Source organism: Macrotis lagotis, chromosome 2 (assembly GCF_037893015.1).
Source record: "Macrotis lagotis isolate mMagLag1 chromosome 2, bilby.v1.9.chrom.fasta, whole genome shotgun sequence".
Lineage (NCBI taxonomy): Eukaryota > Metazoa > Chordata > Mammalia > Peramelemorphia > Peramelidae > Macrotis > Macrotis lagotis.
Window position 1 is genome coordinate 11,795,735 of NC_133659.1, and position 21,125 is coordinate 11,816,859.

The following is a 21,125-nucleotide window of genomic DNA, read 5'->3' on the forward strand; positions in this document are numbered from 1 at the left end:
GTAGAGGGAATTCTTCAGGGATGAAATCAAAGGTTTGGTTTAAAACTCTCTCTCTCTCTCTCTCTCTCTCTCTCTCTCTCTCTCTCTCTCTAAGATCTAATCCAGATGTCAAATTGTCCTTTCAAGATTAACTAACATTTATGGAGCTAATTTATGTCCCAGATACTTTCCCTTCTAACAAAGAAATGAAAATTGGACCTTGTCCATTAGGAGAAATAAAAATGACTTTAAAAGTCATAGCAGGCAGAAAGGAAGGCATTAGAATGCATACATTTCTAACTGTACATTGCACTGAGGAGCACAGGTCATGAATAAATCCTTCGAGCTATAAATGCATCTTTCCATTTGTGGAGTTCTTTGTGCTTAGAGCCTATTTTCCTCATACCAAGACTTAGCCGATTTTCTAGTTCTGCCTGTGTAGTGTGTCTTTGACCTTCAATGCCATCTCCTCTGGCCTGTCTCCTCCTCACTGAGAGCAACCCCAGAGCATCGTTGGCATAAACAGGGAGCTGAAGGCTCCATAAAATAGATGATCTGTTGCCGAAGCAACATTAGCCCACAAAATAACAAGCCACTTTAGCACCGTCAATGTTGGGGCCCAGACATTCAAAACCACACCAAGTACCTTGGGGATTGGAGTCCTAGGAAGAAAACAATCTAAGTACACAAGCTGTATTTGTTAAAGTGCCAATGATATGTTTGTTTTAAGCCATTTGGCCTAGAGAAATGCATTCAAAAGCACATCTGAGCATGGTTCTTTAAGAGTCCCATCTATGCTCAGAGAGGTGGTTTTATGTGCTGGAAATGTATTTACTACTTAGCATCATGTATATTTAATGCTGTGGGGCTTACTTTAGGGCCTTACCAAGCCACTTACAGATTCCATTATTGAAGATCTGCTACCCAGCATTCATAATATTTTGTAAAATGCCAGCGGCCCTTGAGACGATCCAGTTGCAGCTCCAAGGCCAGGCAGATAGTCAGAGGCTGACTAGCCTGGACCTTAGGTCAGCAGTTTCCCCTATCAGCACACCATGAGTAAAAGTTGCCTAATTTAGCTGGCACCATGGAAGCCGGCACCAGTCCCACCGCAGCCCAGAGCCAGGGCACCATTTGTCCCAGAGTAAATGCTGTCAGCAGCCCAGGTGGGGTATTGCCTGGTGAGTGAGTAGGAGCATCTTCCCCTTAATGAAAAATTGGAATGATGGTTCTTGGAGCCTGGTGAATAAGTCAAATGATTTAAAAAACCCTGTCTATGAAGGAAACCACATCTAATCTAGTAATGCAAGACTTAAAAACATGTCATGTCCCTTCTTCCCAACTTGCCCAAGCATCCCCTGTCCCCCAAAGGCATGACAAAAACAGAGAGTTTTCATTTACTTTATTCATTCAGTTTTTTTCTAGAGGCAGTACCATAGAGTATAAAGAATGTGGGCTTTGGTTAATAACAATGTCACCTACATCCCAGGGTTGTTGTGAAGATCAGATGAGATATAGCCATAAAGCACATAGAAATATTAGTTATTTTTGTTGTTGTTGGTATTATCGTTTCTCAGCATTCCTCCTAGGAGAATGCAAGCTCATGGAGGAAGTGGCCTTTTTTGGGTCTCTGTCAGTCCAATCTTCCAACAGGATCTGTGATCTCATCCATTTGGCTGTGTCTGCTAGTCACGCTGATTTGCGACTCTCCTCCTTGTCCTCCCATTGAGTTTGCCGCATTAAGTCTGTTCATTCCTGGAGGCTATTCTCAATTTCTTCTAGCATCACCAGTGCTCTAGGGAAGAGCCTGTTTTCCTCATACCAAGACTTGGCCGTGGCTATTCCATGGCTTTTCCTCTTCTAGCATCATGCAATTGGATGAAGTGTTATCTTGGCGTTGAATGTTGGTTTTATGTTGTTGTCTGCTGGAAATCATGTTTGCCTTTCCATTGCTTGGGGGCAGGGGTGATATTACTGTCCAATTTTTAGGAGACTTTTACCCAAGAATATTGAACCAGGATCCAAGAATTACACAGAGTTTGTTAAATTGAACTGAATTATACACAGCCTCAAACTGTGCATTGATGTCTTCACCGAAACACGTCACTCAAGACCTATTTTTTTTAATCCATAGAGGCTCTTAGTCATTCAAAGTAAACAGCATAGACAGTTGCTAGAGCAAATAGAGATGTGTTTCTGAAGCTGAAGGATGCAAAGGTGTCATTTGCCCCATCCCAGAGACATCTGCTCCCAATGTGTAGGCTTTGGTTATTCACTTGTCCAATGTGGATAATGACAACCAATTTGTATCTTGGAATCATGAGGTCTTTCACGCGGGCCTTAACAACCTAGAAACAAATAGGCAATGGCTGAGCCACTAGTAAATTTGCCAAGCTAAGGCTCATTCTGATATTAGGGAGTCGAGATGACTTCAGTACCATTGCTGTAGGCAGGATGACAAATTATGGAAATGTTAGCACCAGTCCCACTAAGATCCAGTTTTGATGTAACACTTTAATTTATAAATATGGATTCATGGGAGTCTTGGAACTGCTTTTTTATGGCAAGCACTCACCTCAGTGGTCCCCAAATCTATGATTTTATCCCCATCTGAACACAGATCACATCCCACCTACGTGTAGTAGATTGATTTTGAGAACTGGGTCTAAAAAATTCATCACACAGAAGTTATATGCAGAATGTTTATAAAAAAGGTAATTTTGTGGAGAGGCACTAAAAGTTGGGAAGGTCAAAGAAGGCTTCATGGAAGAAGCAGAGTTTTTCCCAGGGTTCTGCAGGAAATCAGGCCTTTCATTTCTACCCACAGGCAATTTTCTTAACAAAGCTGACTTTCTTCCCTCACTTGTGAAATTTTTGCCATTTAAATATCATTAAATTATAAAATGTATTTTATGCAATTTTTATAAAATTTATGAATTTATTATAGCACTTGCCCCTATAACTAGTGGTAATTTTGCAATTTAATAATATCTAAGACATTGTCTTCCTGAGGGACATTGGTGTGAGCTCCTTGAGGGAAGGTGTGGTTCTTTAACCCCAGAACCATACCAATGCTACCTGTCCCCCATTGGTGCCAGTTGATTAAATGAGGATAGATGAATAGCTATTAATTTTCTAAATCCAAATATTGTCTTCTTTGAAATGCTGTCCGAAATCATGTGTGTAGTTCAGAAAAGCTAGAAACCTACCTCAGCTATTGTTTTAGTCATCTGTCTACACAATTCAGGTTCATATCTTTCCTCTTGTAGATAATTTGTTAGTACATCTTTCAAAATATGATTGACAACATCCACAGGAAAATGTTTGTCAGGGCCTGGAAGGAGAAACATCATGTTAATATTCGGAGCACATCCTTTTTTTCACCATCATTGAAAGAACACTTTGAATATTTTCTTCTCACCCATAAAATAATCAAAAGGATTAATAAAGTGTGACTGGCAGTAAGGACATTGAGCTTTTTTCTTGTTTTGGTTTTTGGGGCTTTTTTGCTAGGCAATGGGGTTAAGTGGCTTGCCCAAGGTCACAGAACATAATTATTAAGTGTCTGAGGTCAGATTTGAACTCAGGTCTCCAGACTCCAGGGCCAGTGCACTATCCACTGTGCCACCTAGCCACCCCAAGGACATTGAGCTTTTGGGGCAGACTTCCATGAGCAAATTTATTGCCTTTTAACTATGCAGATGAATTAAATCAAGGACAGGGAGGAGAGAGATTTAAACAACAAGTCATCAATGGAGCGTCATGGGCTCTAGGATCCATTTGGATAGTACAGATACAAATGTAAAAATGAAGCCCGTTCAGTGAGTGACTTGGTGGGTAGAGTACTGGGATGGGAGACAGGGAGCCCCACCTTTGGGAGTCCCTTAATTTCTTTGAGCCTGATTTCTTGTCTTCTGAATAAGTAGTGGAGTCCCTTATCTAAAGGCACAAAAAAAAAAAGGCAAGATTTAAACTCAGGTCCTCTAAGTCCTAATTCAACTCCCCATTATACCAAGATCTCTTCAGCTCTAAAATCTAGGGACCTATGATATCTTGATACAGGAGATCCAGACCTTGTCATTTGTTTAAAGAATGTTGCTTTCTGATATTCCTATGAAATACCTCTTCTGGTCTACAAATGGTCTTTACCTCATAGGGAGATAGGACTATAATGAATGTAATGGGCTTCTTGAGAGCTTTTTATCTCCAGAGTTTGTTCAGGTTTGCTTTGGGGTCTTTGCAAATCCTAAGAGGAAGAAAATAAATAGCTGTCCTATCTGGCATATTGATTTGTATCATGAATACTTTTTTTTGGAGTGAACCTTGGAACCCATATTTGGGGAAGACCTTAGATATGAGCTATAGTTAAGCTTAATTTTAGAGATTTCCCTGAAGTTTTATTTTAGACTGAAGACAGAGCCAGAGGCCTTCTTTGGGATCAATGCCAAACCCCCAAAATAGTTTTGAGTCCACATGAGCCCAGAGGCACTTGCTGAGGTTACTAAGGCATTGTGGTACATCTAGATTGAGAGGATTGGACGAGAGAACCCCAGGAGCTCTCAACCTTTGACCTATGAACCTTTAAGTAATTTTTAAATTTTATTGATATAATCGACATAATTGATTTCCTTTGTAATCCTATTTTATATGTATTTTATTTTATACATTTAAATGTATTTTATTGTATTTAATACAGTTAAACTATATTAAATGTATGTAGAATATAAATATATTTAAAAGTATATAACAAAAAAATGTATAAAATAAAATACATTTAAAAGCATTTATTTCTTAAGCCACTATTGACATGCTTTTTTTTGAAGGTCTATATCCAATCAAATGACTTTGTTAGGAAAAAAAAAGTCTATTTTGTTTATATACGTACCTTATTTTATATATTTAAAAACATTCTTCTGAGAGGGCATCCTTAGGTTTTATAGCCTGGCAAGGGGCCCATGATACACAAAAAGATGAACTTTTACTCTAATATTTCATCTGCCTCTAACAGTTAATAAATGCTCATTGACTTGTACTTAAATTAATTAATTCCAAAGTCAAGTTTTGAGTTACTTCCTCTAGGTCCTTGGCAGGATTTGTTCTCTTTCTCTGGGTATTCTTTTCCCTGGGGAAGAGTGAAATGAAATTCTAAACCTTCTAGGATTGGCTCCAAAAAAGGGCACACTATAGGATTATAGATTTAGAGGGAAAAGGTGGTCATTTGTAGCCAGTTTGCCATGCATCTGGATTTAGAATTATTCTTGGGGGAAAGGTCATTTTAAGTATCTCACAGACCCACTTTGAATAATTTCACATTGTCTCTGGGGTAGATAACATGGTGAATAAAAACTCAAATAATAGCTCAAATAGAAATTCAAAAATAAAGTTAGGGATCCAAATTGGCAGAAGGAGGATGGTGAAGCATACCTAGCTGATAGGTGTTTTCCATCAGAACTGCAGGGCGGGAAGCTTCATCATGGTGGCTAGGCTCATCCACAAAAGACACGGTACTCACTGAACTAAGAACAATGATACAAGAGAAGTTTCTCTTATTAACCCAACAGAAGAAAGCATTTCCAAACGTGTCAAAGATCCCATTTTTGCTGAGAAAATTCTAAGCAAAAAGAACTCATGTTTCATCTATCCTAGACCTTTCCTCACCAAAACTCAAGTCTGACTTGCAATGATTCATTCCATTTGCCATGATATGATAAGGACCATAAGCCCCTCTTTAGGGATTTTTCCCCTATTAGAATATGAGTTCCTTGAAAACAGAAACAATTTCAATGTTTATTTATAAGCACAATGCTCTACATACAGGAAACGTTTAATAAATCTTTTTCTGTTCCACCTGTATATTGTTTCATCATTCACTGTGAAAAAAAGATGGTAGTAAAGGAAGTCATCAGAGAAATATCTAATGGAAAAAGAAGATGGATTGGTCATGTGCAGAGCAAGAGATAACTCTTGGAAAGTCCATGTAATGTAATTGAATATCAGGAGAGACTGAGGAAGGTTCCTTGCATATTGTAGTGAATACATGGGAGGGCCCAAGTGAGATCTGCCCAGAGTGGGCAGGCATGAGTGGTTTGTGATTCACATCCTTGGAGGGCCCATCTACACTGATGAGGCTGCAATCTACTGTATTATTTACAGAAAAAGGGGTTAATAGGTACAACTTGGTTCTGCAGAAGACATTAAAGGTCCTTTGAGATCATCAATAGCATTAGGAGATATAACTGGAGTCAAGAATAGCTCAGAACCATCACCTGGGGAACAGGGGAGGAATTAAAATTATTAAAACAAATCCTTTGTAAAAACTCTTCGGTGCTGAAAGAAGAGTAGAAATACCCCCCAATAAGAAGCCATAATTCAACCTAAATCCGTAACTATCCAAGACTCTTTTCACCACTTGGGCCATTTAGTTGGGCAAGTGAGGCAATATGAGTACACCCAGGTGGTGACCTGAAGGAAAAATTTAAAGATGGGGGTCTTGAGTGGGTTTCCAAGCCCCGCCCCAGTTCAGGTAAGCCTCAACAGACACCGCTTCATGGGTAGCCTCCAAATGGGCCCCGCTGACCTTGCTCCATCTGTGAGGTAAGCTAGGGTGTCACTTCAAAGGGGTGGTGACATAATAGAATGGGGGGATGGAAAAAGGACTTTTCAAGATTGGTAAGGTTTGTGTTTTCATTAAATAGGAGGTAGGATTATTATTCTTTGTTATACTCATGGGCATATGGCCTTAGGGATTTGCTCTTTATTTTTATGTATTGAATAAGCTGAATTTTAATAAACTCTTAAAAAATATTAGATAAACACACATAAGATCTAACATTATCTATGTTTTATTGAATTTTTAGTTATTTTGTTAAACATTTTCCAATTACATTTTAATTTGGTTTAGACCACACTAAAGCATCTATATCACACCATTAAAAATTGCATCTGACAAAAGCAAATTAAATAAAATTAAAATGAAAGTCCCTATTTGTATAGTACCCCAAGAACAAGAATCAAGATATATAGACATTTGTACAATAAATAATATCATTATATTTAGTAAGTCACTATGATCCAAGAGCTGAAATTAATATTTGTTAAAAGAATTCTTAATTACTTTAGTTTTCCCCTTTAAAAATATTTCACAAACTGGGGGCAACCAAGTGGCACAGTGGAAAGATCACTGGTCTTGGCATTCAGGAGTATCTGAGTTCAAATCCAGTTTCAGATCCTTATGCTTACTAGCTTTGCCCTTTACAAACTGATTTAAACTCAAGATAATTTAATTTTAATTTAAATTAAATTAAAAAATTTTAAAAATTAAATTAAATAAAAAAATTAATTTAAATTCAAGATAAAAGGAATTAATTTTATTGTATTAAATGAGACTTATTTAAGAGCTTCTTAGAGCTGTACTGATTGCCTGGAATCTTCTCCACACTTCACATTGAAGATGAATATATTAGAAATGCTATGGATCTATGTCATGTTCTAAGTACTTGTCAAGATTTTCTTATGAATATTTTGTGTTTTAAGCATGTCTTTTATATTGTAGGAAATAAATGGCCATCCTAGACTGAAAGAAAAAGATCTATGTACTGACCTTTTAAAAAAACATTTTCAATTCACGGAGTAAAACAAGAATTTTCATAATATGGTACAATAAAAAAGATGATTGCCCATGAAATTGCAAGACTATTATGTACATGTGATATATATCTAACTCTACATACCAATATACACAATCTATTAACAATTAGTAAAGATATATTAAGCATATTGGACACTGGTAGTCACCAGACAAAGACAAAAGCAAAACAATTCCTGCCTTCACATCTCTACCTACACATACATACATACACACAACACCCATGTAAATAACAACATAATATACTATATAATATGGCCACACACATGCATTTCCATCTACACCTATCCATAAATATATCACACAATGCAATGTGATAATGCACATTCCCTTATAACATTTAAAACCTACTACAGTGGAAGTAAACTGGCTTCTAATTCTGTCCCTTTTAATTACTACTGGAATGATCTTGGGCAAATAATCTAATTTCAGGCCTCAGATGGGTAGTTGCTCAATGACTTATGAGGTCACTTCCAGAGCCACCTCTATGATCCTTTGACTTACCCTGAACAGTCATTTTTTTCCCATTCCTGGATCAGAATAATTGGCTCCCAAGACAGATATGTGTATATGCGGGCATTCACTAAACTTTAATTTCTCCATGTGCAACTAACAAAAAATAAAATATCGGACATAGTTACTTAAAGAGAATAAAGGTGGTGATGTGGAATAGGGGGCTTGAGGGATGGATTAGGAGGCAGAAGGGTTTAAACCCAAGCCCTGCCGTTAAGTACTCAGGTGACTGAGTAAGTCACCTCACATTCTAGGCCTTAATTTTCTCATTTGTAAAAAGAGGGGGATTGATCTAAGTGACCTCTGCTCCAGAGTTATCACCCTATGGATTCACCTCCTCACTCTGTCAACTTGGAACTGAGGAACCTTGGGCAAGTCTTGCTACCCACTCTGGGCATTAGTTTCCTCATTTGTAAACTAAAGAGGTGAGACTTGGAGATCTTAAAGTTCCTTCTGGTACTAAATTGAGACACCTACCTCCTTTTGTTTGAGGGCGATTCTAATTGTTAAGAAGTCTTCCAGGGTCCCTGAGCTGTTGCTGCCATTCCCTCAAAGGCTGCCATCTATTCTGTATAGATCCTATATATATTGATGTATCTGCATTTTTGAGCCCCCCACTGTAAGCTCCTTGAGAGAAGGAGTGGTTTTGGCTTTCTCTTTGAACTTCCAGATCCATATCTATTTTTTGTAAAGGCAGCTAATTAGAAAGACCTGGGTTCTAATCCTGCTTCATATACTCATTAACTATGTGATCTTGGGCAAACTACTCCTTACCCTTGAGCTTCAGTCTCATCTGTAAAATGGAGATAATTAATATCCTACCCAGCTTCACTGTTGTGGAGATCAAGCAAGGTAATCTTTGTAAAATACTTTGCCAAACTTAAAACAAAGGTATAGAAATGTTGGCTATGATCATACTGGCTGAAGTTTGAATAATACCAGCTGATTGCCTTCCTAGAAGCCTTCTTCTGCCATTGACTAGCTCTTTCCAGCCTTGAAGACTTTGGGCAAGGGTTTCAGCTACCAGAGAGATGCTGCCACCCAGTGGACTCACCTTCTAAAGTCATCCCAACTCCACAGGGAAAATGAGATCTGACCATCTAGGAGGAGTAGCTGGGCACTCCTGGAGAGAGTGAGAAGGCTTTGAATTTCTTTTTGGCAAACTTGAGCAACAAAGAACTTTCTGGTCTATTATTTACAATTCTGATGAAGAACAAATCTATCCCTAACTATAAATTCAATGTAATGCTCAAGAATTCATTCCTGATTTCACCCCAATTGCTAATGCTCTCCTCCCTAAAATCTTCTGTTTATTTCATATTTATTTATTTTTATATTTTATATATATAATGCTCCTTAGCACTCCTGAAAACTCTCAAAGCTGTGAAGTTACAGTTGACTTTCTGATCTGTTTTGCTGGAGGGAGTTACCACAGTAGGGAGTTCCCCACAATGAAGCACAAATAGTGTACTTCCTTTTCAAGATGTAAAGGAAACTCAGAAGAGATGATATGTGAAAATTAGAGAGCGCTAAAAATGTCTATTGCTTTCATGTCATAGTTATGGCAATTCCCTCCAAATAGGATGTCTACAGGTCTTAGGGCGACTTTAAAAAACTTTAAGTAATAGATACAAGTAGTCCAATAAGCCCTTTTTAAGTGTTTTTCTGACCAACTTGGTTCCAAGCCTTCTTGCCTTCTTCAACAGCAAAATGTTAGGAGTCCCTTGTCATTCCCTTTGGGATTCAATTTCACTTTCCCAGTGGCATTAGGGTTGATAGCTAGCATGTGGTCAAAGATAGAATTTGAACCAAGACTATTGCAAATTTTAAGGTATCTTCATGCTCTACTCCCTCTCAAGGTAGGTAATAATCATTTCTATCTTATGAATGACTAACGGTAAGACAAGTTGGATTCATACAATAGGAAAAAAACATAGGGAGTGATCATATCCAGGTTATTGGAAGGAGTACTTCTTTTTGAGTTCTGGTTCCTTGATAGAAATCTCACCTCTAATATTTGATACATTTGTTATCTGGGTCCTGTCCCTTCATTTCCCTTGGTCTCATTTGGGCTTCATGGTCTATTAATTCCCTTCCACATCTAAGACAGAGTAGAGAAGTTCACAACCTACTCTAGTCAGGCACCATGTTACCCATTGGGCATACAAAGAAAGGCAGACCATAGTCTCTGCCCTCAAGTAGCTCCTATTTGAATAGGGAGACAACATGCCAACAGCTAAGTATAAACAAGATATAAAGGATGTCCCCCAAATCAGTACAATTTTCAAATTTTAAATCTAAAAATTATGCCAAGACTTTATTGGAAACCATCTCAAAGTGATAATACCATGATCTTAATTTCATTCTTAATTTATCTGAAACCTAAGGCGTCTGCTTCACCCTGTCATTCAGCTTCTGGGCTAGGTGTTGGCAGAGGGCAGAAGACCAACTTGGAGGGGCCACACTTTCTTTTTGCTCCTTCTGTGACATTCTTGGACTATCCTTCTGGTCTGGGGCCAGGCTCATTTACAACCATTCACCTCTAGCCTAACCTTGTGGTAAACTCAGAGTTGGCAAACCCAGCAGGCACTCCCTCCCCTCCCTTCTCCAGATTCATCTTGGGTTACTCGAGGAAGGTAATTAATCTCTTTTAGATTCCATTCAAGAATGACAGCACCATGGACAGTTCTGGCAGTGTGGGACCTGAGATTGAACCAACTCTCATCTCCTGCTCCTCTAGTTGGGGTAGGGAAGGAATGGGGCAGCCTGGTTAACAACAACGATGATGACAGTAAGCATTTCCATAGTATTTGCATGTTGGTGAATATTAGCTACTTTAATCCTCACAGCAACTCTGGAGAATTCCTCACTTTCAGATGAGGAAACCAAGGTCCAGAAAGGTTGTGGTTTTCTCACTGTCACCCAGCTAGCAAGTGACAGAGCAGGCATGCTAGCATAGGTCCTTTGACTCTTAAGTCTTTTATTCTTTTCTCCACATGCCATGCTACCTCCCAATTTTTAAATAACCAGTTTGTAATAAATACACTTCATGCTGAAAATGTATTAAACCCAAAGGAATTTTCCTTTGAATCTGAAGGCATTTAGGGTTCTTTGATTTTTCACCGAAACATCTCTATGAACATCAGTTACAACAATTGTATTTTTATCAAGCACAGTCATTTGAAAATAGGGTTTCTCTTGGACTGTAAGAACCCTATGGGAAATCCTGGAAGCTACTTTCCAGGGTCATGCACTTTAGCAGATGCTTTACTTGTCCTTTGTCTTTCTTATGAGATCAGTAGATCCCTTTGCCCCAAATTGCAGGTATCCCTGGAGTCTTAGGGTTGCATGGATTTTGTGTAAAAGAATTCTCAGGGCATTTGCATTCCTAATTAGGGATCTTTCTTCTCTACTTCCTTTGCTAGAGGCATCCCCTCAGAATAGTTGGATTGGTTCTTGTCCTTCATTCTCAAAGAGGACCAAAATGATATCAGTTATGTTAGAATCAAATGGCAGTGTGTTGGACTGTGGCTGATTAGACCAAAAGAGCTCAGAATATTCTATTGTAGGAAATAATTCATGTGAACACTTGAGGGGTGGATTCTCTCAATTTATGCATCTCATGCTTCTTTTGATCTACTACAATTCTGCTTTGTTCATAGAGTGCAGAACCTTCTGGAGGGCCCTCATCAGATAACTGTCAGATTAAAGTACATTTGAGAAACATTGAACAAAATAAATCAAAACCCAATAGAACATAGATAATGCTATTATGTGGTTTTCTAAGTCATTATGTGGCCAATGAGAGTGGGTGGGGAGGCATCTTTCCATTTGAGTGCAATTTCACTGATCTCTACTGCATCACTGCCAAAGTACTTTTCCTAAAGTTTGATTTTAACCATGTAATTCCTCTCCTTAAGAAGCTTCTGTGGTTCCCTTTTGCTTTCTAGGATAAGATAACTCTTTAGTTAAGCATTTCCCTAAGTCCTACCTTCCCTAAAGGATTGCTTTCATAATCCCACTAAATCTTAACCCCATTTTTCAATACTTGGCATGATCCACCTATGGAAGGAAATGTATGTGATCAGAGCCCAATACTGGCAATGGAGCAATTAAAGTCTTGGCTACTTACTCTTTGGCCCGGCTGGAGATCTCCTTCATCTTGAGGCCAGGGCTGCTCACTGAGGACATGCTACCTCTTTTCTTTAGTAATAGAGAAGCCTTGTCTTTGGTGACCTCAGACATCTTGGTCAGAACCTAAAGAAGGAAAATTGGCACATAGTATGTGAGAAATATGAAAACTGGTGAGTTTTAAGCTCAGGGGTGTTGGTAGTAGTGGTAGCAATGATAACTGACATTTCTATGGTGCTTTAATATATTATTTTATATGATTTTTGCAATAACCCATTCTACAAGTGGGGAAACTGAGGTTGAGAGATAGTAAGTGACTTGCCCAAAGTTGCACAGTTAGTAAGAGTCTGAGGCCAGAAGGTAGTTCATTAACATCCATGTAACCTCTCTACACAATAAACATCAGAAATTCTTGTTGAATTTCTTGATAAAATAGAAACTTTGTCTATTTTTTGGGGGGGGGAGTGAGGCAATTGGGATTAAGTGATTTACCCAGGGTTTCATTCTACATTCCTGTTCTCTAGGATTCAATCAATTTGACTTTCTCTCTGTTCTTTTAGATAACTCTCTTATCTCTCTTGTCTGTACCTTTGCCCTGGCTCTCTCCCCACAACTGGAGTGCATTCCTTCCTCCCTTTTAACTCATGGAATCCCTCTCTTCCTTCAAGCTAAGCTTGAGTACTACATGAACCCCCTTTCCAACAAATGTTAGCATGTCCCCCACTTCTATTGAACTACCTTGCATTTATTCCATTTATGTCTCTTCAGCACCTGCTTATGTTGGTCCTTCTCATCTCCTCTCTCTAGAATGTAAGCTTCCTGTGGATTAGAATTGTTTCATGGTTTTGTACTTGTAACTTCAGGGTCTGGAATGTAGTGGGACTTAGATACCTGTGAATTGATCTATAGATCATATTCCAAGCTAGAGAATCAGAGAGTTGGAAATCCAACTTGTATGGGAGCCAGAATCCCCCCTCCCCAGCCCTTCTCTACCATTTCTGAAAAGTAGCTTATCAGGTCTCTGCTGGAACCTCCTGACTCCTCTCCCCAGAGAGTATGCTCACTGGAAACCTGACTCAACCCAACTATCTGGAAATTTCTTCTTTCTCCCCTTTAGCTTTGTAGATCTCCTTGTATGGTTTTCTTCATTCAGAATGTAGACTCTTTGAGGGCAGCGATTGTCTTCTTGTGCATCCCAGAATTTAGTATAGGGCTTGGCTCATCTAAGCACCTCCTCAGTTCTCTCCCTTTCAATCGGTTTCTGTTCTGTCTCTGTCTCTGTTTCTCTTTCTCTCTTCTCCCTACCTCTAGGGATCTGAAATTGTTACCTTCCAAGGCAGTCTAGCCTGCTTTTAGATAGTTCTAATTTTTAAGGAGTCACCCTTGTCACAACTAATGAAGCCTAAATCTGCTTCTCTTCTTCCCACTACTATTATGTCTCTGGTTCTGCCTTTGAGGCATAAGCAGATTAAGTCTGAGTTCCCTTCCAAATGGCATCCCTTCAAAAACTTGAAGACTTGAAGTCTTCTTTTTCTCAGTCATCTCAGTTGTGCCTGATTCTTCATAGCACCATTTGGAGTTTTCTTGGCAAAGATACCGGAGTAGTTTATTTTTTTCCTTCTTCAGCTCATTTTGCAGATCCCTAATTCCTCAAATTTATCCTGGAATGGCATGAACTTGGGGATCTGGTTGTCCTCTGGATATTTTCCAGTTTAGGTTTTTTTTATTTAAAGATATTTTAAAATTATTTCCTTGTAATAGAAAAAATCACTTCTCAGAAGGAAAATGTGTATTTATGAACATGATTAAATAGGATTTAAGAAACTGAGTATATTCTAAAGTTATGAGATTTAAAAGCTTTAAGGGACCTTAGAGAAATATATCTAGAAAGTAAGACATAGAGAGGTCTATTTCTGAATGATAGGATCAGGATTAGAACTCAGATCTCTGAATTCTAAGTTCTATGTTCTTTCTATTTCTCCACACCAAAAGAGTGAAAAAATGAGAAAGTATTTGGGAGGTTGTGCACTCTGTGCCAAATACTTGGCAAACCTGGCAAGTGAGCTTCCTTGGCTGGTCTTCAAGGAGAGGTAGCCATGAATAGTGGGGAACACCAATTCAAAAAGTCTGACTTCAAATTCTGACTAGATTATTTATCTACCTATTTATTTATTTATTTGTTTGTTTATTCATTCATTCATTCATTTATTCATTTATTTATTTATTTATTTATGTTTATTTTTATTTTTTTGCAGGGCAATGGGGTTAAGTGGCTTGCCCAAGGCCACACAGCTAGGTAATTATTAAGTTTCTGAGGCCGGATTTGAACTCAGGCACTCCTGACTCCAGGGCCAGTGCTCTATCCACTGTGCCACCCAGTCGCCCCTTAAATTATTTATTTGCTGTGTGAGCTTTGACCATGAACCTGGACTTGTGACTCTAGGCAGGGTAATCTCTCCAATAGGCAATCGTTCTGACACTCAAGCTTCCTCCCCTGTAAAATGGAAATAATAATTATTTTAACTACTTCCTCAATTTGTTTAAGAAAAGTGCTTTGTGGATGTCAAGCTTTAACAATGTGAGTGACATAAAATTCATGGAATTATTCCGGCTCTATCAAATTAAAATACTTTAAAAGTTAAAAATAGAATTGGCACCCCTCAACTCTTCTCAAGAGATAAGAGATAAAGATGATAAGTTTCTGTCTAGTAACTTTTTAGCTAATTATAATAGTGAATACTTATATGGTGTATTGTATTCATCCCTATAGGCCTCAGTTTCCTAATCTGTAAATTGAGAGAGTTAAACTAAATGATTTCTAAGGTTCCTTCTAGCTATTAATCTTTAATCTCATGATTTTATCTGATCCTTATAACTATTCGTTGTGGGGGGTGGGGGAGGGAAGTAAGATGGGAGAAAATTGTAAAACTCAAATAATATCTTTAATAAAAATAAATTTAAAAACAAACAAACAAACAAACAAATAAATATTTGGTAGAATTCACTTACAAAAAACCCTATTCATTGAGGTAGTTAGGACCCATATTATTAACCCTATTTTGCAATGTATGAGCAGCTGAGACAAATAGAGGCTAAGTGATTTATTTAGGGATGCACAGCTAAGTTATAGTAAAAACAGAATTTGAATTCAAAGCTTCTGATTATGAAGCCTTGTAATCAAGCTTGATTATGGTTCTAGAACTCACTTGATTTCTGAATGGAAGAGTGTATAATAAGTCGAGTTTGTGTCTTTAATCCTCTGACTGAACCCCATAAACCCATAACCCCAAGATATTCTCTAGAAGAGAGAAGAGTTGAACCCTTTTTGTTCTCTTTTTGGATCCTCAGTGGTGGTGGAGGACCCGACTTGAGAGTGAAAGGGATTACTCTACTCATCATGTTACTTGGGATTCCAACATAACTAAGGAAGGACCATTAAGTTCCTTTTCCAGAACACGGGATGCAAAGGTCTTTTTTTTTTAGTGATTTTAAACAATTATACCATTTAAAATTTGTTATATGATTACAACACATTTGCTTCTTCAACAGTGTAGAACAACTGAATTTAGCACCCACTTAGCAAGAATAATTAGCTAAAATAGGAAATTCCCAGATGGCCAGAATTGTTAATAAGACCCTCTATCTGAGCCACTGTAGTAACTAATTCTGTCTCTCTCAACTCAACTTGTCTTAATTATGTCTTGGATTATTTTCACATCATGAATTGCAAAGTTGATTTGAGGTACTTGGGAACTGTTTGCTTGGAGAAACTCTCAAGTGATTAGTGAATGGTTCTGTGAAGGTTCATCCAGCCCTGTTTTCCAGTCCCTGCAGGCAGGCCTACCTGTTAGATAGGGAATGCTAGAACACCTGGAGCATAGGAGCCCTCTACTAGGGAAAGGAGAGACCTGAGTCTCCTCTAGCTCATTACAATGCCATCTTGCCTCCTAGCAATTCACCTTATACACTATCCACTTCATCAGTTCACTTTCTTTCAATACATTTCTGTCCCTGTCTCTCTGCCTCTGTCTCTGTCTCTGTGTCTCTTTCTCTCTCCCTCCAGGGAGCTGAAACCTGTTACCTTCCCAGGCAGTCCAGTCTACTTTTAAATAGTTCTCATTTTAGGGAGTCCTCCTCCCTGCCACTAATGAAGCCTAAATCTGCTTCTCTCCATCTTTTACCAGCTACTCCTATTGCACTTCTGCTTCTGCCTTTGGGGCATAAACAGATTGAGTCTGAGTCCTCTTCCAAATGGCATCCCTTCAAGTACTTGAAGACAGTCTTCTCCTTTCAGGATTATGTTGTTGTTGCTGTTGTTCAGTCATTTCAGTTGTGCCTGATTCTTCATGTCCCCGTTCATATCATTAAACAGTGCCAGATGCATTTTGAAGCATATTTTCGCAGAATCTCAGAAATGGAAAGGACCTCAAAAGTTATCCAGTTTACCTTGTATGAGAACAATAATTCCAAAACAACATGGTTGATAAGTGTTTACCCAGTCTCTCTTGGAAGATCTCCAGTGAATGGGGAGGGCATGACTTTCCAAGGTAGCTTCATCTTCTTTTGGGACTTCCAATGGCAGAGAAGCTTTTCCCAAAATTAAGCTGAAATTTATTTCTGAGGTCTTCCATTTATTTACCCTTTACGACTGAGAGAAGAACTATCTTCCATTTTCTACATGAATATCCTTCAGGTACTTGAAAAGGGTTATTATGAGAGTCCCATGTTTCCCCTTTTCCCTTTGCAATATCCCCAATTCCTTCAATTAATCTTTGTATCACATGATTTTGAGGTAAACTTCATGATCCTAGCTGCCTTCCTTTGGACCCTCTTCATTTTATCAATGACTTTTCCACAAAATGTTACACCCAGGTCTGAACATAGTAGTTATTAGTTTTTAGACAGGGGAAGGAATCTTGGAGATGATCAAATTCCATCTTCTCCTTTCCACGCTATCCTTGCGCATAGGCAGTATAGCGGTCCAGTGAATAGAGTGCTGGATTTGGATTTCAGGAAGCTCTGGTTTTAGGTGCTAGTTACATGACCCTGGACTCCCATTATATCCAGGGCCATCTCCATTTGTTCTGAACCATACCTGGTCACTGGATCCTGATGGCTCCAAGAGGAGAGAGTGAGGATGCTAACTTTGCACAGCCCTTCCTCACTTAAATCCAATTCATTGGCACGTCATGGCATCACATCCCTGATGTTATGATCCTCTTTGAGAATAAAGGACGAATAATAACCTATGTGAGTAGCAGGAGCTGCCCCACTACTGACCAGTTGGGCAGCACAGCTTTTCTCCCTCCCTGCCTCCCTAAGTCCCTAACTCCCTTCCTGCCTTCCTGCCTTTCAGTATTTTTTCCTTCCTCCTTCCATCCTTCCCTCCCTCCTTCTTCCCTCCCTGCTTTCTTGCCTTCTTCCTTCCCTCCCGCCCTCTAGCCTCACAACACTCTGGCTCATATTTATTGGTTAATAGGTCAGGTCAAACCATTGGCCATTATTTGGGTCCTGATTGGTTCAGACTGCAAGTAAATATAAACTTTTTGTTTTGGCCAGAAAACCTGAAGGTCTTCCCCTCTCTGAATGATTGATTTTTTGGTTAAAGAGACCATTCTTTGCCTCATTTCTTTCCTACTTATTTTACCATAATCACTGCATGGGTTTTGCTTCAGTCAAATTGAGACCTGTTAAAAATTGTAGCTAAAAAGGTCCAGGTCTCTCACTGCACCCAGGGACATCTCCAGTTGTCCTGATCCACATCTGACCACTGGCCCCAAAGGGCTCCAGAGGAGAAAGTGAGGTTGGTGACTTTGTATAGCCCCTCCCCCCTTAAATTCAATTCACTTGCATATCACACCCTGATGTCAAGGTCCTCTTTGAGAACCAGAACAAACAATAGTAGCAACATTAACATGATCCTGGACAAGTCACTTAAACCTCTATCTGTCTCAGTTTCCTCATTTGCAGAATGAAGATGCTCTTCCCTCCCAGAGTATTGTGAAGCATCTCCTTCCCAGAGTTACCATGAGGATAAAATTAAATATTTATAAAGAGCTTTGTAAGTCTTAAAGTCCTCTGTAAATATTAGCTATTATTTCTACACCTGTGAAGAGTAAGACCCAGGGAAATCAAATGACTTGTAGAACTCTAGCCATGAAGTAGGGTCCTATTTAGCAACTCCCTCACTTTATCTTGGAGGTCCAGAAATGTGAAATCCAAAGGCAATTGGGTCCTAAGTGTCAGGGCAGGGATTTGAATTCAGGTCCTTAGACTCCAAATAGAGTTTTCTTTCTAAGATACCATATGCTCTTCATGAACAACCAAGTCTTCAAACATTTTCTTTTGAGGGGTCTGGATAGTATGCCTATTCTGCTCATCCTGCTCACCCAAAGTTCTAAACGTAGTGGTCTTCCAAACTCCACATGCTTGGTGATACAAGGAGAAAAGAGTCAGTCATAAGTTCATAGAGAGCCAGAGCCAGAAGGGAACCTTAGAGATTGAGTTCTACCCCATCCTTTCACATATCAGAAAATGACAGTTTTGGGGCGAGGGGAGTGAAGTAGTGAAGCTTGCCTGAAGTCAGAAAGATCTCAGTTCAAATTGGCCCTCTATCAGTTTCTATCAGCCTCAGTTTCCTCAATCATAAAAGAGGGATAATAACTTACTTTCTGGGGTTCTTGAGAGGGTCAAATGAGGTATAATTATAGAGTGCTATGTGAATGTTGTGGCTGGAGTGCTGGACTTGGAATCAGGAAGACTCATCCTTATGAGTTCAAATCTGGCCACAGACACTAGTTGTGTGACTTTGGGCAAGCCACTTAACCCCTTCCTCCTACAGAGCTAGAGAGAAGAGAATAATATCTTTTTGTTTGTTTGTTTTTGCAAAACAATGTGGTTAAGTGACTTACTCAAGGTCACACAGCTAGGGAATTATTAAGTGTCTGAGGCCGAATTTGAACTCAGGTCCTCCTGACTCCAGGGGGTGCTCTATCCACTGTGCCACCTAGCCGCCCAGGAATAATATCTTTGTTAAGAAACCCCCCAAAGGACTAACGAAGAATGTTGTGGTTAGGGGGTCTGCCTAGGGGTCTCAGCCTCAGCTCTGCAGGGCCAGGGTGCTTGGCAGGGGCTCAGCTCAGCTCAGGTGCTCTACTCCCTGCCAGGCCAGGCATCTTGGCCGACAGCCTCCACTGAGGCATGGTGAGGGCAGCGCAGAGCTCTGGGCATGAAGGGTTCCGAGTTGGGGGGTTCGATCTAAGGACCCCAGGGCCATAGATGCCGCTCTCCTTCTCAGCCGGGTCCCCCACGTTGCTTCCTTTTGCATACGCTGGGTCCCCCGCCTCCCGTCGGATGCCCCCTCAGCACCCCGCTCCCCCAGCTTGCTCAGGGAACCCAGGTTCACTTACACTCATGCAGAGGGGCTGGGCAAGACCAGGGCCCTGAGAAAGGGCGATCGCTGCATCCCGTTCAGCGCATGGGTGCCAAGGCACCCCCAGGGCAGGGGTGCAGGGTTCTGCGGCCGGCAGGGGTGGGTGGGCGCTGCAGGCTCCCCAGCTCCTCCCGAGCGCCCAGGCCTGGTCGCTGTCCAGCGTCTCCAAGGCTACCCGGCCAAACAAGAGCGGACCCCGCCCCCGACCCCGCCCGCTGCAGCAGGGGGCCCTGCCCCCTCCCCACCCCCCGGATCCCGAGGCCACAGCCCAGGAGCAGGCCTGGCCCGCACCCTTAGTCTAGGGAGACCCCGGGGGCCACCCCGGGCCGCCAGCTCTTCAGGGATTTGGAATCGGAGGGTCTGGATTTCAGTTCCACCTCCATCCGGGGACCTTGGGCAGGGGTCTCCTATGGGAGTCGGCAAACACCTGCACAGACTGTGCACACCCAGGGTCTAGGCAGGGTGAACTGGGGGGGGGGGGGGTCCTAGAGAGACAGGCAGGACGCGGGGCTTTAGCTGAGGCTCAGAGGGAGCCAGGAAAGCCAGGAGGCGCCCGTGAGGAGCCTTGGGGGAAATGCTAAGGTGCTGGGAAATGGGGAGTTCAAAGAGCCCCCAAGGAAGCCACTGGGAGGGATAAGACTGAAAAAATGCGAAGCAGCCAGGAGGGAAAAAGCCTTAAACAGCAGCCGGAGCATTGATATCCGATCTGCTGAGCCACCGGCAGGGATTGGACACGAGGGTGACGGGGCAGCATCGTTTAGGATTGCTCTGACGGCTGGGAGAGGAGAATGGACCGGCCCGGGCAGGGATCTGAGCCGGGGAAACCCATCAGCAGTTGTTGCAGTAGTCCGCGGGCAAGTCATAAGGTCAGGCAGCAAGGCGGTGGCAGAGAGCAGAGGCCTTTCTGGAGAAATGCCAGGGAGGAGCATCGTCGGGTCTTAGATGCCCAGTGCAAAAGTCCCTGCGGACGGTGACTGCAGCCCTGAAATGCAAACGCTTGCTCCTTGGAAGGAAAGCTGCGGCCGCCTGGACAGCAGACTAAAGAACAGAACCATCACCTTGCCAACAAAGACTCATATAGCAAAGCTCTGGTTTCTCCAGTAGCCATGTATGCCTGTAAGGAAACTCGATGCTCTAGAATTGTGGGGCTGACGATGACTGCTGAGAATCCCTTGGACAGCAGGGAATGCAATCAGTCCACACTTAAATTCATTGAAGCTACTCAGTGTAAGGCCAAATACTGAAGCTGAAGCTGAAATTCTTTGGCTACATGATGAGAAGATGGGACTTATTGGAGAAGACTCCAATGTTGGGAAGACTGGTGAAAGGAGAAGGGGATGGCAGAGGAGGAGATGGAGAGAGTCATGGCAGCAATAAACATGAGTCTGGACAGACTTTGAAATTTTCTTTGCAAGGCAATGACTC

General features: G+C 40.8%; 1 protein-coding gene across 1 annotated transcript; it reads right to left on the reverse strand.

Moving 5' to 3' along the window:
* Positions 1–1,422: 1,422 nt before the first annotated feature.
* Positions 1,423–19,734, reverse strand: DYNLT5 (dynein light chain Tctex-type family member 5). The gene is made up of 5 exons (XM_074221241.1): positions 19,678–19,734; positions 12,270–12,394; positions 5,404–5,495; positions 3,189–3,313; positions 1,423–2,327 (listed from the first exon to the last, which is right to left on the reverse strand). Exons 1-5 carry the CDS (start codon positions 19,681–19,683, stop codon positions 2,124–2,126), a joined length of 552 nt encoding a protein of 183 aa, XP_074077342.1. The 5' UTR covers positions 19,684–19,734; the 3' UTR covers positions 1,423–2,123.
* Between the last annotated feature and the right edge of the window lie 1,391 nt (positions 19,735–21,125).

Coding starts and splice junctions, on each gene's coding strand:
- DYNLT5 (XM_074221241.1), bottom strand. Junction 3,314..5,403: donor GGAAAACACCTATCAGCTAG/GTATGCTTCACC, acceptor TTCTCCTTCCAG/GCCCTGACAAACATTTTCCT. Junction 2,328..3,188: donor TGACTAAAACAATAGCTGAG/GTAGGTTTCTAG, acceptor ATTTGTTTCTAG/GTTGTTAAGGCCCGCGTGAA.